The sequence below is a fragment of the Lutra lutra genome, chromosome 12, assembly GCF_902655055.1.
Source record: "Lutra lutra chromosome 12, mLutLut1.2, whole genome shotgun sequence".
Lineage (NCBI taxonomy): Eukaryota > Metazoa > Chordata > Mammalia > Carnivora > Mustelidae > Lutra > Lutra lutra.
Window position 1 is genome coordinate 45,700,022 of NC_062289.1, and position 15,335 is coordinate 45,715,356.

Sequence of the window (15,335 nt, forward strand, 5' to 3'; positions counted from 1 at the left end):
ATGTGCTAATAAACAGCTTAGGTAGAATTATGGCAGTTCTCCTTCCTCGTTACCTTATCGTGTAGAGGGTGAAAGCAAGCAGTGGTGAGATTAAAAGGTACTTCACTTCACCCCTAAGGACAACAAATTAAAATCATTTTAAACAAATCCAAATGCTATATGAGGAAATGAGAAACATGGCCTTGATAATGGTTTGAAAGGCAGATTTTGAAAGCAAAGTTTTATTCTCCTATTTCTGTTTTTCTTCTCACTGTCTCCCAGCATCTCCAATGGTATGTAGGAAAGGATACCAAGCTGGATCGATAATATTACCTAAAACTTCTTTAACACAGGGAAAAAAAAAAAAAGCATACTGTAAAAAAAAAAAAATAAAGGAAGTGGAGCACCTGGGTAACTCAATTGGTCGGGAACTTGGCTCTTGGTTTTGGCTCAGGGCATGATCCTGAGGGCCTGGAATTGAGCCTTCTGAGGTGTAGGGCTCCATGCTCAGTGGGGAGTCTGCTGAGGGATTCTCTCCCTCCGCCCCTCCTTCCGCTCATGTGGTGTACTTTTTTTTTTTTAATAGGAAGAAATGCACCAATAATATTAACAGTTTTTTCATTTTCCTTATGATCTTTTATTTTCCAGATGAGGACACGAAGGCACAGAAAAGTTAAATATTTTGCCCAAGGTCACACAACTGGTCAGAGGCAAGACTGAGATAGGCAGCCAAGGCAGTGTTGCTTCAATACCACCTACAACAAGAAAACTTAGAAGAGAAGCAACCTGGCATTGTAACTTTAAAGGATAAGAGCTGCCATTAAAACTGCTCTCGTGGTCTACTCACAAAGTCAAAATCTTAAAATGAGTTCATAGGGAGTATTTTCTTCCTACAAATATTCAAAGTGCTAGGTCTACATGAACTCTGAACCTTTTACTGTTACAGGTCTGTTCCTCTCACCTACCAGTCAGTGTTCAAGTATATGGTGGTGAACTGTAGGTTGCTTGCCTGTACAGCAAGGTCCTAATGTTTCCCAAAAGAAAAATATGGCAAAGAAATTCTACTGTGGACCAATTTTCAACTGGTGAAACAACTTCAGTAAAAAAGCAAATGCGTCAATGCAATACAACTGAAACGCCTATGAAAATACACAGAAGTGGTTAAAATGTGAGAGAAAAAGTTACCGTATCATATGTAAACCATGCCCACGTTGGGGGTGGGGGGGGGGGAGTCCTTTCTGTTCAGGGAGAAGTATGAAAGAAACTGAAAAGATAACAGTGCTAACAACAATAAAATAAAAACTAGCTACCAGATTGTATATAAACATATGATATATTGTACTTTTATTTCATGCAGAATCACCGAGTATTGTTGAGGTCAGACTTTTAAAAACACAAGTTGGTTCATTATACAACTAAGTATAGAGATAAAGTCCAACTTAATCAGCCTGAGTCTTATTCCCTATTTTTCTAAATATGCCCTAATATCACATGTGTTCTTTGCTGCAACTATGACATAATTAGTATAAATGGCATTAATTCTAAATAAAGTTTGCCAAAATGCTAACAAAACAAAATTTACCTCAAATGCAGGTTTTAAGAAATACAGGCTTTAAAAGAATGTTAAATGTTGCTCTCCTTTAGAAGGATCTTGGATCTTAAAGATACTCAAGAGGAAACAATTTAAAAGGTCAGTCACATTAAATGTAAATGGATGGAATATAGCTGAATTTTAGATTCATATACAAAGTATATCTCCATAAAGTTGTTTAAAAAAGAAAAGGGTAAGAGAATTTCCAGTACTTTACTCTTACTGATCATCACCAAGATAAATATTGAAGGCAGAGGATCACAAACTTCAATACTTAGAGTTCAGACAAGGGAAGGTAAACTTATGCCCCCATGTCTAAAGTTAGTAGGTACTAGATGGTTCCAGAGGATTACCATACACAAGGATATACCTAATGATTCCAAACCTTCTGAGTTTTTGAAATAAGTGGAAATATAGATTTTTGTAAATTAAAACATGGGCAACACTGTATAAGTCACAGAGAATGCATGTATAGATCGAATCTACCCCAAGGCCACCATTTTGCAAACTGAGCAGAAGAATACTTTGGATACACCGTATTTGTTCTTTGGTGGGTAAGATACACTTCATAACACAAAGTTTAAATAATATGTATTAAAAATAAATTTTGAAAAAGAATACTTTAATAAGAAAACCCCAGTAGGCCAAGAAAAGCTTTTATAATGACTATGCTTAGCTTTCTTTGTGAGTCAAATAGCATGCAAATCCATAACTATTCCAAAGAAAGTGATACAGTAACTTGGATTTGAAGTCAGGTTCTAATGCTGATACTCTAAAGTAAGTAACAATCAAAGCCAAGAAAGAGCCACTGCCCGGGCCCCAGCTGTGGGGGCTTACTACTAAAGATACTGGTTTTCAAAGTCAGGGACTGAGCAAAGTTATTCTTATAATAAAATAATTATTTTAATGAAGTATTTGAAATAATTTTAAGCATCTGATCAATAAGATTATACACAAATATGGGAATATGCTGCACTTTACAAAAAATAAAGCTAAGCATTTAAATATACAAAAACAACTTTGGGTATAGATCTCTTCTGAAAGTATTCTTTTAACATATACATAATTTATAGCATTTTACACAATAACTTGCTGAAACAAAAAAATGTGGACAATTTAGCATTTACTACCATATAGAACATGGCCGTAACAGAACCGATGGGAAGAACAGAATGAGGAGTAACATACTAGAGGTGTACTTTTCCCCCTGAATTCTTTTCCTAAAAAGCAGCTATCTTGTTTTGTTTTGTTTTAAAATCTTCCTGGAGGATTTACTGGTTCTTTCTTATGTGATTCTAAATATAGCTATTATTTTTCACAGCTACATGCCACAAAGGTGGAATTAAAAAAAAAATAAAGAGGGTTTGCTTTACAAAACATCAGCTTCCTTCTCAGATGTATGTGTGTGTGTGTGTGTGTGTGTGTGTGTATATATATATATATATATATATACATATATATATATATAACATGCTTCTCTTAATACATTTAGAGACAAGAGCTCCAACAATGCAATGCTGACATTACCTTTTGAGTACTGAATCCAAAATGGAGTCCTATTGTTAAAAATTTCTAATCATCAATTAGCGTTTTTTAAATGCAACAAGACGCTTAAAACTTGCAGTAACGAAAAAGATTTTACAAAACTATCCTTTGTGAGATTTAAAACAATACACAAAACAAAAAAATAACTTCTTCCTTTTGAAATACTACAAATTTGAAAATGTTTGATACATTTTCCTTTTTGGTCGGACTGTGATTTTGTCCTGTCAACAAAACCTATACCAGCTGTGTTGGGAGTGCCAATCTCACCCCCAGAATGGAGGGGGCACCGCGGCACACTTCCCACTCTGGGATTCCATTTTCACTTTCCCCTCCGCAGGTGAAATGCAATGCCCCTTCATTCCTTCCAATACTTCCCACCTTTCCCAGTTTCCAGTGAGGTGTATCAGCAGTTCCTCTTTTATAGTTTCCCAGACCAGGATGTCCCCTCACTCGGTATCAGAAGCAGCATATGGTGATGAGCCAGAGAACCACAACCTCAGGCACAAACTATCCCCATTTGCCTCAGTTTTGACAACACCGGGATGAGCTGATCAAAGTCACCACAGACCCTATTCTGTGGCTCGTCACCTCCAACTACAGAAGGTGACTGTCACAATCAGCTATGCAACTTCTGATCCCAGCCCAGAAAACCTAACACCTTGAGACAGGTTTAGTAGAGGATGGAATTCAGTTTGCTTGGTAAGTAGTTACTCTTCCTTTCTTTCCCTTGCATCTTAATGCTGGCTGTATTAGGGAAATCACCTCACCTGTTAACAGTTTGGCAAATGAAGCAGGTGGTACCAAACAGGGCCTTGATTTGCTGTAATTAAATGCACAGGTAGGCAGAAGCCTACGTCTGTATAAACTGTGTTTCATTAACCAATTTCCAGAAGACAAGGTTGAATTCTAATCATTAAGAACCCCATGGGATGTATAAATAAGATTTAATAAAAGTTTATAGCTGTAAACAATGGTCTTCCCTATTGGTGATTATTTTCCGGAAACTGAAACTTCAGGAGAGTCCAACAGCGTTCTTTATGTCTTCTTTGGCAGTAAACAGCAAGGATCTGGATGGAGAGTGCAGTGGTCACTTCAGAAGGGCAAGGTATAGAGCTCGAGAATACCTCATCTCTCTTTCCTGTTCCATACAGAATATCAAGTCCCTGAGACAGATTCTTGTGATTCTTGGACGAAGCAACTGTTTGGTGGCTGTCAGGCTGGATGTCCCAGAAGCAAGAAGATTGTCTTTCAAGCCCTAAGCAGAATAAACAGAAACAAAAGTTTAAAGTAAGTGATCTCTCATAAAGGGAAAAACTCTTCAGAATGAAGAGCTGACTAGCTTCTGGCCACTGAGTTAGGTGCTGGAGAGAATACAATGATGCAGCAGTCTCCACCCTGTCCCCCAGCAGCCCCACCTCATGGGGGAAGGCCAACTGCCACACCAGTTCATGACCTCATTCATTCTCTCTCTCACCTGGACTATGGCGACAGGCTCTTAACTGATTTCTCCCCTTCCATGCTTGACTTCGCCCCATTCTTTGCTGTGTACCGAAGGCCAGACCTTCCTCTTTAAAGGTCTTAGATAAAACTTTTGGGAGTGATGGATGTGGTCATTATTTCAGTTGCAGTGATGATTTCATAGGTGTATGTAAAGAAACCTATCAGACCATGTGCAGTCTCTTGTGTATCAATTATAAAAACAAAAAACACCCTACGCGGCTCACATCCCACCATTCTGTTGTTCAGAAATCTCTGATGGGTCACCGCTACCCAGAGCAGTTACCTGAGCACTTGTTAAACTGGCAATTATGGGACTCACCTCCCACGCATGATCCCTTTGCTTTCATTTAACATTGCAGCATGTTGCATGGGTGCTGTCTCCATTTATCAAATGAGAAAACTGTGCTGAGATAGGTCACGCAACCTGTTTAAAGTCACACAGCAGAACTGAACTGTGACTCAATTTCTAATTGGATCTGAAGTGAGCGCTCTTAGTCACTGGACTATATTATCTACCAAATCAGGTACAAACTCATCACCTGGCATCCCTAGAGGCTCACTTCCCACTGCTCCTTTACAAAGCATCTTAACTCTGGCCAATAGATAAAGATCTGCAAAAGGCCATTCCAGACCAATCTACTCATCTTTTCTTTCTTTTTTTTTTTTTTCATTTATTTATTTGAGAGAGAGAGAGACAGCAAGAGAGAGCATGAGTGAGGAGAAGGTCAGAGGGAGAAGCAGACTCCCTGTGGAACTGGGAGCCAGATGTGGGACTCGATCCTAGGACTCCAGGATCATGACCTGAGCTGAAGGCAGTTGCTTAAACAACTGAGCCACCCAGGTGCCCCTCTACTCATCTTTTAAGACCCATTTCAAAGGGTCTACTTGCCTTCCCCCACCAAAGGAATTCTCACCGTAGCAATTACCTTATATAGTATTAGTAATTTGTATATGCTATCATCACTACTACATACCCACTAGATCATAAGCTTTTTGAAGATAGGGACTACCAACCAATGTGGGCTCTAAATGGCATTCAAAAATGAATGAAACCCAATACGCCTATACTAAGACAGTTTTCTAAATATTAGTGTCTACACAACAGTATTAAAACAAAGAAAAAACTGGAAGAAGAAATGAAAAATACAGAATTTTCAAACAAAGGTTAATTTTTAAAGATTTTATTTGGCAGAGAGTGAGTGAATGAGAGAGAGAGCGCACAAGCAGGGGGAGCAGCAGGCAGAGAGAAAGAGAGAAACAGGCTTCCTGCTGAGCAAGGGGCCCTACCTGGGGTTGCCTCCAGGACCCTGAGATCATGACCTGAGCAAAAGGCAGCCTAACCAGCTGAGCCACCCAGGTACCCCCAAAGGATAATTCTATAAAGGTGAAATCCTTTATTTTCCTACTTTTTAAAACCATACTTTGTTTCCAAAAACATCTTGATAGGGTTGGTAACCCTCCTTTCACCCTCCAAAAGACTTATATAAGAAAAGATATTTACCTAACACAGGAAGCAAATCTGGTTCCATAACTATCCTTTTATAACTATCAAATTTTAATTATTTCCTCTACATTTCTGTTTTGCTTTGCTTTGTTTTGATGAAGGAGAAAGAAATCCTTTTTAAGGTATCCAATAACACCATGGTCAAACCAAGTCAACTTAATTCCATGCATGTTCCACAAATGACTGAGGGGAACTTTATCTGATGGTCAAATAAAATTTCCTTGAAAGATGCCTTGCAATTTGGAGGGAATTGCACAATCAAATTTCTATACTCATTAGGTTAAACTTGCTCAAAAGGGTCCATGGAACAAATTTTGGAAAGTCCACATTTTTAGAAAGGACAAAAGCGTTACTCTCGGCTGCACTACTGCCTGGCTATTTATCCAGGAGTCCATCTACAGTATAGAGCCAGTCTCTCACCACTTCTGCAAGGTTCTTAGCAACGAATGCAGTTTGTAGAAATATAAGTATCAGCCTCTGTAACTTCAGCTAAGAATGGCAGTCAAGCACTAGCACATTCCTCTTCCCTGTTAACGTTACCACTTAGGGGTGGTATAACATAGATGCAATCTTAACTACTGTAAACTATCACTATCACAATACTTTCATAAAATTTTTAAGAATAGGGATGTCTCAGCTCAGGTAATGAACCTGGGGTCCTGGGATCAAGTCCCGTATCAGGGTCCTTCCTCAGGAGGGAGCCTGCTTCTCCCTCTGCCTGACACTCCTCCTGCTTATATGCACTCTTTCTTACAAATAAATAAACAAAAATCTTAAGTAAAAAAAGATTTTTGCAGAAATGGACCAACAACTCAGCTTTGGAAAACTGGATTAAAAAAACACACATTAGGAAGAGAGTTAATAAAACACATCATGGGCAGTGAGTGGCAATTTTGTTGTATACAGGAATTATCTGTTTAAAACTATAGTACATTTATTTTATTTTTAAACTACAGTACCTTTAAGTAGAGGCACTTTTCTTAGCCAAAAATTAGATGTAATATGCTAAAGCTGAATCGACAGTTGTTTATAAATGTTCAAGTACTAAGAGTTTACCTAAAAAATAAGTCATTTAGTGTTTTATGTGAATTTAGAAATTAAATGGCTAGCTGGATACACTATGTCTTGGCAATTCCATTTCTATCTAAGTACCCAGAACTATATCATATGTTCACCAAAAAACATGTATGAGAACATTTAGCACTATTATTCATAATAGCCCTAAACAGGACACAATCCAAATGCCCATTTAGCATAGGTAAGTTGTGGACTACTTATCCAAATGGAATACTACACAGCAGTAACAAGTAACAAGTAACATGGATGAACACTGCAAAAATTGAAATGAAAGGTTCCAGACGTAAAGGAATACATAGAGTTTGATTCCGTTTCTCTAAAGTTCAGAGCTATAGAAGTTAGGACAACGATTCCCCTTCGGGGGGGAGAGGAGCAGTGCCCAGAAGGAGATAGGAGAGGGTTGTTTGGGGTTCTGGTGATGTTCTCTGTCTAGACTGCAGTATTGCCTACATGAGTGTGCATGTGCCGTGAAAATTCAGTGAGCTCTGATTTGTGTGCTTTTCTGCATCAGTATTATACTTTAATAAAAAAACTAAAATGCTCCCCAAACACCCCAATAACCCTTGTCTAGGTAGGAAATAAAAAAGGGAGCAAAGAGGAAAAAAGAGGAAACTAAATAAGGCAAAAATGTTAAACAGAAAAAAATTAAAGAAACCAAATCATCTGGGTAAAGAACAAAGGGGTCACAGTTCATGTTTGTCATGTGACAAGCCTAAAGGATTCAGGATAAAGAGCCATATTACAGCTGCCAGCACGGGGTTGAAAAGAAGGTCATTCCAACAGGATGTAGCAGAAGGCCTGAGGCAATGTTATAAATGAAACAAACCTCAAGGGACATTCAGTAACCCAACAGAAATGTCTTTCATAATTCACAACTTTACAAAGGTGATAGCATCCTCTTCTCCCAAACAGTGACACACTTAAGAAAGTCAATCTTTCTTGAACATGGATGCATATATATATATATAGCCTTTTTATTCCTATGCTTATGGTTTGGGATGACTACAGTCTGACTTGTCAGTTTCACAATGACCTGGCCAGAATAATCAGCTACCTCTCAATTATCCATGGTTAAGAGAGTGGCTAATGCATGCCTAACTTAAAGCCATTAAACAAAAACAAAAACAAAAACCAAACAAACAAAAAAAACAGACCCTGTGACAACGTATTGTTTATTTCTGAAATAGGGTGTTTCCCCAATCATCTTTCTACATGAGGATATTCTTTAACTTGGATTCTTCACGTGGATGAAAAGCAGGTAAAAAGGAAGAGAAAGGTCAGAAAAGATGAAAGAAATAATTCACTTACCAAGTATACAACAAATGTTCTTAAAAATCATAATAAGACCTAAATGTTCATATACTCTACTACTGCTAGGTCAATTAAGCTGGCCTTCACTACTGTTCAACTGCATTTTGAGGAATTCTTCTAATAAGAAAAAACCGAACACCATAAAGTTACCAATTTCAGAAAAATAACACCGTTTTAAGAATAACACTAATTAAAAATAACCCATTATCTAAACTTTTATTCCCTCAAGTTAATGGAGTGGGTGCTCTGCCTTTATAAGTTTGTTTACTTCTTTTTCCACATTTCCTTAAATTCTATTACTGCTATACTAATTGAAAAGCAAAATATAACATCTTTATGAGCCCAGGGGCTTCATGAATCCTGCTAAAGTTTTCAGTGACTCCGTATGGGCTTCTGTTTCTAAAAGCTGCCATTCATGGCAACTTAACTTCATGCTAGTTCAAATTTAAAAGTTACCTGGGTTACTGGCCATCTGCTATGGGCAAGGAACTGTGCTAGGCAGCATAAGATATACAGGAGGATTGAACAGTGGTGAGCATCTGTTGTCTCCTCCATAAGCAACCTCACACAAATTACTTAAGTTTTCTGTGCCTCAGTTTTCTAATCTGCAAAATAGAGACAGTAACAGTAATTATCTCGTAGTGTTGTCTTGAGGATTAAATGAGAACAATGCCTGGCACACAATATACGTTCTGTAAGTGTTAACCCTTCTTATAGTAAATTAATTCATTAGTCAGTTGTGAGGTTTGAAGTTTTTTATAAACAGGAAATAGTGTAATTCTAGTTCCAGAACTTTTCTGACATCCCCTAGTTAAAACTAATTTTAATAAACTTCCTGCCTATGTCCTATTCTGTTAAGTCCTAACTAACTTAAATAATTTCTCCTGCCACATTTACTTTGTTCCTTCCTGTGAAATCCTTGAGTTTTAGTGGAGCTATGAATGCCTACAGCTAAAAAGTAGACTAATGGGCATTTCAGGTGTGTGGCAGGTGGACAAAGGATATATCCCAGGACAGGAAGCTTTTCATCGGCTCCTCCAATCAAATACTGGAGGAGCCTGATGCTCTACAGACCCAACCAAGTTTATCAATATTGTTTCTAGAAGCTAACATCAACTTCTTCCATTCTATTCCCTGGATCAGAAGACTAATAAAACACAAATGTGTCCCTGAATCTTAATAATTAACAAGAAGCAAAAAAAAATTTTTTAATAGAGACAAAGATTCATTACATTTTCAGGCTCCGCACCTGATTTTATCTTAACCCCATGTACTATGGCAGCATGTAATGCGAGGGCTCCAGTCTTATACTTCAGGGAGGAAACAAGGAATATACATGACAACAGGGGTACAATGAATATTGGCTCCAAGAAAAAAATCAAGTATCGTCTAAGCCCTGGAAGCAAGGATAAATAAAGGATCCTGGATGCCTGGCCTTGTGTAAGAAGAACACTAAAAACCTGTATTCGAAGGACCTGAGCTTCTAGGCCTTAAGGGCAGCAGAGAGCAAAAAATATTGAGCTTCAGGATTGAGTGCCCTCTGCCGGTCAATGAGAAGAACTTTTGAAGCAACAGAGCTGCTTTTATCACCTTCGTTTTCACTCCTTTTATTTCAGAATATTGTTTTCTTCTGCCCTAGAATTTTGCTACTTCTATGTATCTACATTTCAACAGTCTTTTATAGAAAAAACAGCTCTGTCATTAGAAGAAATATATAAAGATAAGTCTGGTTCTTCTGTGCTAATATGACAACCCCCTCCTTTATCTCCCAAAGTATTCTCCAAAAGAATCCTTTCTTAAAATCCACACCTCATTATTTAATTTCCTAATAAAGTCTCCAACTTAATGTATCCGAAATTCCTCATGTTTCAAACTGTTAGTCCTCTTTTCTCCTCTTCTTTCTTATTTAAAGAATGGTAATACCATTCACCTCCAATGTCCAAGCCCGAAAACTGGGGTATCATCCTCAACCCTTTTTTCCTCTACATTCCATCTGTCACTTATCAGTTCTACCTCTTAACGATTTCCAAATCATCTGCTTCTTTCTATATTTTCTATATTATCTTTATTTTCTATATTTTCACTGTCATTATCTTTTGCCTAGGTTACCTCAACAACCTTCTTAAGCAACTTCCTTAGCTCCAGTATTAATATTGCTCACACTGGAGTGGGAATGATCTTTCTAAAATAATAATCAGATGACACTGTTTTCCTGCTCAAGATGCTCCAACAGCTAGAAATCCGTAGGACCCTGTCCAAGTACCCAAGCATGACAAAGGAGTCATCCACGAGCATACCAAAGCCTCTCCCCAGTGTCATCTCTCATTTCTTTATTCCTGTCCCAAACTACTGAGCATGCCACAGAGGGCTTTTTTCCTCTGCTCCAAGACAGGTAATTTTCTCCTCCTGAACTCAATCTCTCTATCCCATCCTTGTATCACATCACCTTACCAAGTTCTTTAAAACTCAGTTCAGGTACCTGTTTCCCCAGTGCTACAAATCCAAACTTACGCTGGGTTGGGATCAGGTGCAAGCCCTGTGTACTTCAGTAGTACGCTGAATTTCATCTTACCGTCACATGCATTCAGTACAATGCAGCTACCTCTTTAATTTTCTCACTTGCTAGAAGGGAAGGATTTTGGAGCTGTGAATATTTTATACAGCATTTAGCACTTAGCTGGTATGCATTCAATACTATAGTATGGTTATGTGTCTAGTGCCACTCAATAACATCACTTAATGTGAATTAACAATAAAAATGAGCCATATTATGGCTTTATAATCAAGATCCTGTGGTCATTCTTAGCTTTAAGCCAAATAAATCTGGGAGAAAATGTAAAGTCCTTTGATGGCCTGTTCCTAAGCATTATCCAGCTCTCACCCACTCATCCCCACCAAGCTGCCACCAGATGAATTTGCTCAAAAGGCTGTTTTCTTTGCCACACTTTCCAAAAAAAAAAATGCTTCAACCCACCAAATAATGTAACACACAAGAATAGAAGATTACCAAATAAATAGTTAAACTCTAAAACGTAGCAACTTTCCTTTTAACACTACAGTTATTTTCTTTAACCTTTAGTTAAGACATTTACAAAGTCCTCTGAAAACGCAAACCATGTCCAAAGATAAATTTTACCTATTACTTTATGAAAACTTCAAAGGACTCTGCCAATTAACTTCTTTTTCTTCTTTCAGAATCAGCTTTGATTTTATCCTTGAAGAACTTTAATGTTAAGAAAAACTACAATAATATCAGTAAAGGTGGTTGTGCCTCACAACTAAAGGTAAGTTTACCAATATATTTTAGTACAAATAGTAGCTTTATTTAAAACTCTGGTAATTCTAGTGACACCTGGGTAGCTCAGTCAGTTAAGCATCTGCCTTTGGCTCAGGTCATGATCCCAGGGTGCAGGGATCGAGTCCTTCATTGGGATCCTTGATCAGCAGGAGCCTGCTTCTCCCTCTGCCCACCACTCTCCCTGCTTATACTCTCTTCCCCTCTCTCTGACAAATAAGTGAAATCTTTTATAAATAAATAAATAAAACAATAAACTCTGGTAACTCTAGAGTTCGTAAGTTGCATAGGATTGATGGAAAATGATATTACAAAGAAACTGAATTTATAGGAAAAATAAAAAAGCACAAGTGGTAAATATAAAAACTATTTTTATTTTCATAAACTATTTAAAAGACTATGACCAAGTAACAACAATGTACTAGAGTTTAAAACATATGTAGAGGGGCGCCTGGATGGTTCAGTGGGTTAAAGCCTCTGCCTTCAGCTCAGGTTATGATCCCAGGGTCCTGGGATCAAGCTCCGCATCAGGTCTCTGCTCAGCAGGAAGCCTGCTTCCCCCCACTCTGCCTGCATCTCTGCCTACTTGTGATCTCTGTCTGTCAAATAAATAAATAAAATCTTACAAAAATATATGTAGAAGTAAAAAGGTGATACAATAGCACAAAGAATGGGAGGGACTTAAGTAATAGAATTATAAAGTTAAAAGGTTTTCACATCTTAAATGATGTATTAATTCAAGGTTGAGTGTAGTCAGTTAAGGATATCTACTATGCCTGTTAATGGATACATACAGCAACCATTAAAAAAACAAAAGAGGAGTATAGTTAAAAGTCAACAGAGGATACAGAACATCACATTAAATACTATATAATTCAAATTATGGAAAGCAGAAACAAAATAACAGAGGGGACAAACAGAAAATAAATGGCCAGATGACAGACCCAAATTCAATCACAGTGAAATTATATTAAATGTAAACAGACTAAACACTTCAAATACATTTTCAGACTGGACACAAATCGCAAACTCAATTATATGCTATTCATAAGAGATCAGCTTTAAATAAAGACACAGGCTGAAAGTAAAAGGAAAGAAAAAGATAAACCATGCAAATACTAAGGATAATAGTATTTGGTGTGGCTATAATAATACTAAACAAAATAAGACTTTAAGGAATATTACTAGAAATGAAAATCATTTCACAGTAACAAAAGGGGGATATTCATCAGAAAGACATAATGTGTTTATGCCTAATAACCATCAAATAAAAGAAGCAAAGATTGATAAGTAGAAACAGACAAATGTACAACCACAGTTTTAAAAAAAGAAAACAACTTACTAACCTCTCTCAGTAACCCATGTAACAAGCAACCACAAAAAAACTGATAAGGATATAGAAGACTTATATAGACCCTTACTCAATACTAAAGAACACATATTCTTCTCAAGAGCACAGAGAATATTCCCTAAGATACACCATATGCTAAGATGGGTCTCAAAAAATTTAAAAGGATTGAAATCACAGAATATGTTCTCTAACCATAATGAAAACACCAAATATTTAAAATTAACATACTTCTAAAACAGTCTGTATTTCAAAGAAGATACCAAAAAAGGAAACTAGAAAATATTTTTTTAATATAATGATAATAAAAACACAACATATCCAACATATCAGCTTTTCCACTTTGGCTTCACTCCTACAAACTAACAAATTTATAGCATTAAATGTTTATATTAGAATAAAAAAGTATACCCAACCTTCATCTCAACTAAGAAGCAGAAAAAGAAAATATTAAACTCAATGGAAGTAGAAGAAAGGAAATAAAAGGGGTGGAAATCAATGACATAGGAAATAAGACAAGTATTTTTTTAAAAAGAAATAAAGCCATAAGTTAGTTTTTGGAGAATATTAATAAAACGCACGAACCCTTACCTAGACTAATCAGGAAGAAAGAGAACACAGGAATGATCAACATTAGGAATGAAATTAAAGATAACATCACCACAGACATTAAAAGATAACAAGGAGATACAAAGAATAATTTTATATGAATGTCTTCAACAACCTAGACGAATGCAAAAATTCTTTGAGAAACACAACTTTCAAATATTAAGAAACACAAAAAGAGAAAATCTAGTATTGAGTTTTCTTCACATGGAGAACTTCTGGCTCAGGTGATTTCATTGGTAAATTCAATCAAACATTTAAGGAGGAAATAAGACCTATCTTAGACACTTAAACCCTTAAAAAAAAAAAAAGGAAGAAAGAACACTGGCATAACTCAAACCAAACTAACAAAGACACTACAACAAACTGAAATTACAGGCTAATATCATTCATGAACACAGAAGCAAAAACACTAAACAAAATGAATGAAGAGCAAATAGAATCCAGCAACATGTATAATCAATTTTATATTGTGACCAGTTGGGATTTATTCCAGGATTAAAAAGCTGGCTAAAATTTAAAAACAAATACAAATTACAAAATTAAGAGAATAAAGGAGAAAACTCATACGATAATCAGATAAATTCAGATAAGCTTTGGCAAAATTCCACACCCATTACCGTAAAAGGTCTCAGCCAACTAGGAAGAGAAGAATTTCCTCTATGAAAAACTCACAGCCAAAATCATACTAAAAGGTTAAATACTGAGTGCTTTTTCCCTAAGATCAGAACAAGGCAAGGATGTCCACCCTCACCATTTCTATTCTACACAGTACTAGGGATGTTAGCTGGTGTTCTGAGGTGAGAAAAAATAAATAAAAAGCTGGAAGACTGTAAAGAAAGAAGTACTCTATTTTGATTTGTAAACATGATTGTTTAGCAAATCTTTAGGAATTTACACCAAAAACTACCAGAACCGTTAAGTAAATTTAGCAGGTTGGATGATACAAGATTTGCTATATTAGCAACAAACTGGAAAGCAGCATTTTAAAAATACCATTTCAATAGCATCAAGAAAATAGTATCTATGTACAAATATAATAAAAGACATGGACTTTTTAAAAAAGATATATATAGCAACAAACTGTAAGAAAAGAAATAAATTTATTTGTCAGAGAGAAAGAGAGAGAGCATGCAAGAGCACAAGCAGGGGGAGCAGCAGGCAGAGGGAGGAGCAGGCTCTCCGCTGAGCAAGGAGCCTAATGTGGGATTTGATACCAGGACCCTGCGATCACGACCTGAGCTGAAGGGAGATGCTTAACCAACTGAGCCACCCAGGCATCCCAACATGGAAGTCTTCTGTATAGAAAGCTAAAACATTGCAGAGAAATTAAAGATGATATATATAAATGTAAGAATATACAAAGCTCATATTGCCTCAAGATAGTTAAGATGTCAGTTCTTTGAAAACTGATCTATAGATTCAATACTATCCTAACATACATATGCACATTTTTGTAAAAATGACAAGATGATTCTGAAATTCATATGAAAATGCAAAGGACCCAGAATTGTCAAAAACACTCTTGAAAAAGGACAGAGTTGGGGGATTTCGATTAACTGATTTCAAAATTAAGTAT

General features: G+C 36.7%; 1 protein-coding gene across 1 annotated transcript in view; it reads right to left on the reverse strand.

Moving 5' to 3' along the window:
* Nucleotides 1–2,451: 2,451 nt before the first annotated feature.
* TAF4B (TATA-box binding protein associated factor 4b) overlaps nt 2,452–15,335 on the reverse strand; it is a 133,869-nt gene continuing 120,985 nt past the window's right edge. The window contains exon 15 of the mRNA XM_047698102.1: nt 2,452–4,370. Coding sequence (XP_047554058.1) covers nt 4,203–4,370 — 168 coding nt within the window. The 3' untranslated portion in view covers nt 2,452–4,202. The remainder of the gene's footprint in view (nt 4,371–15,335) is intronic.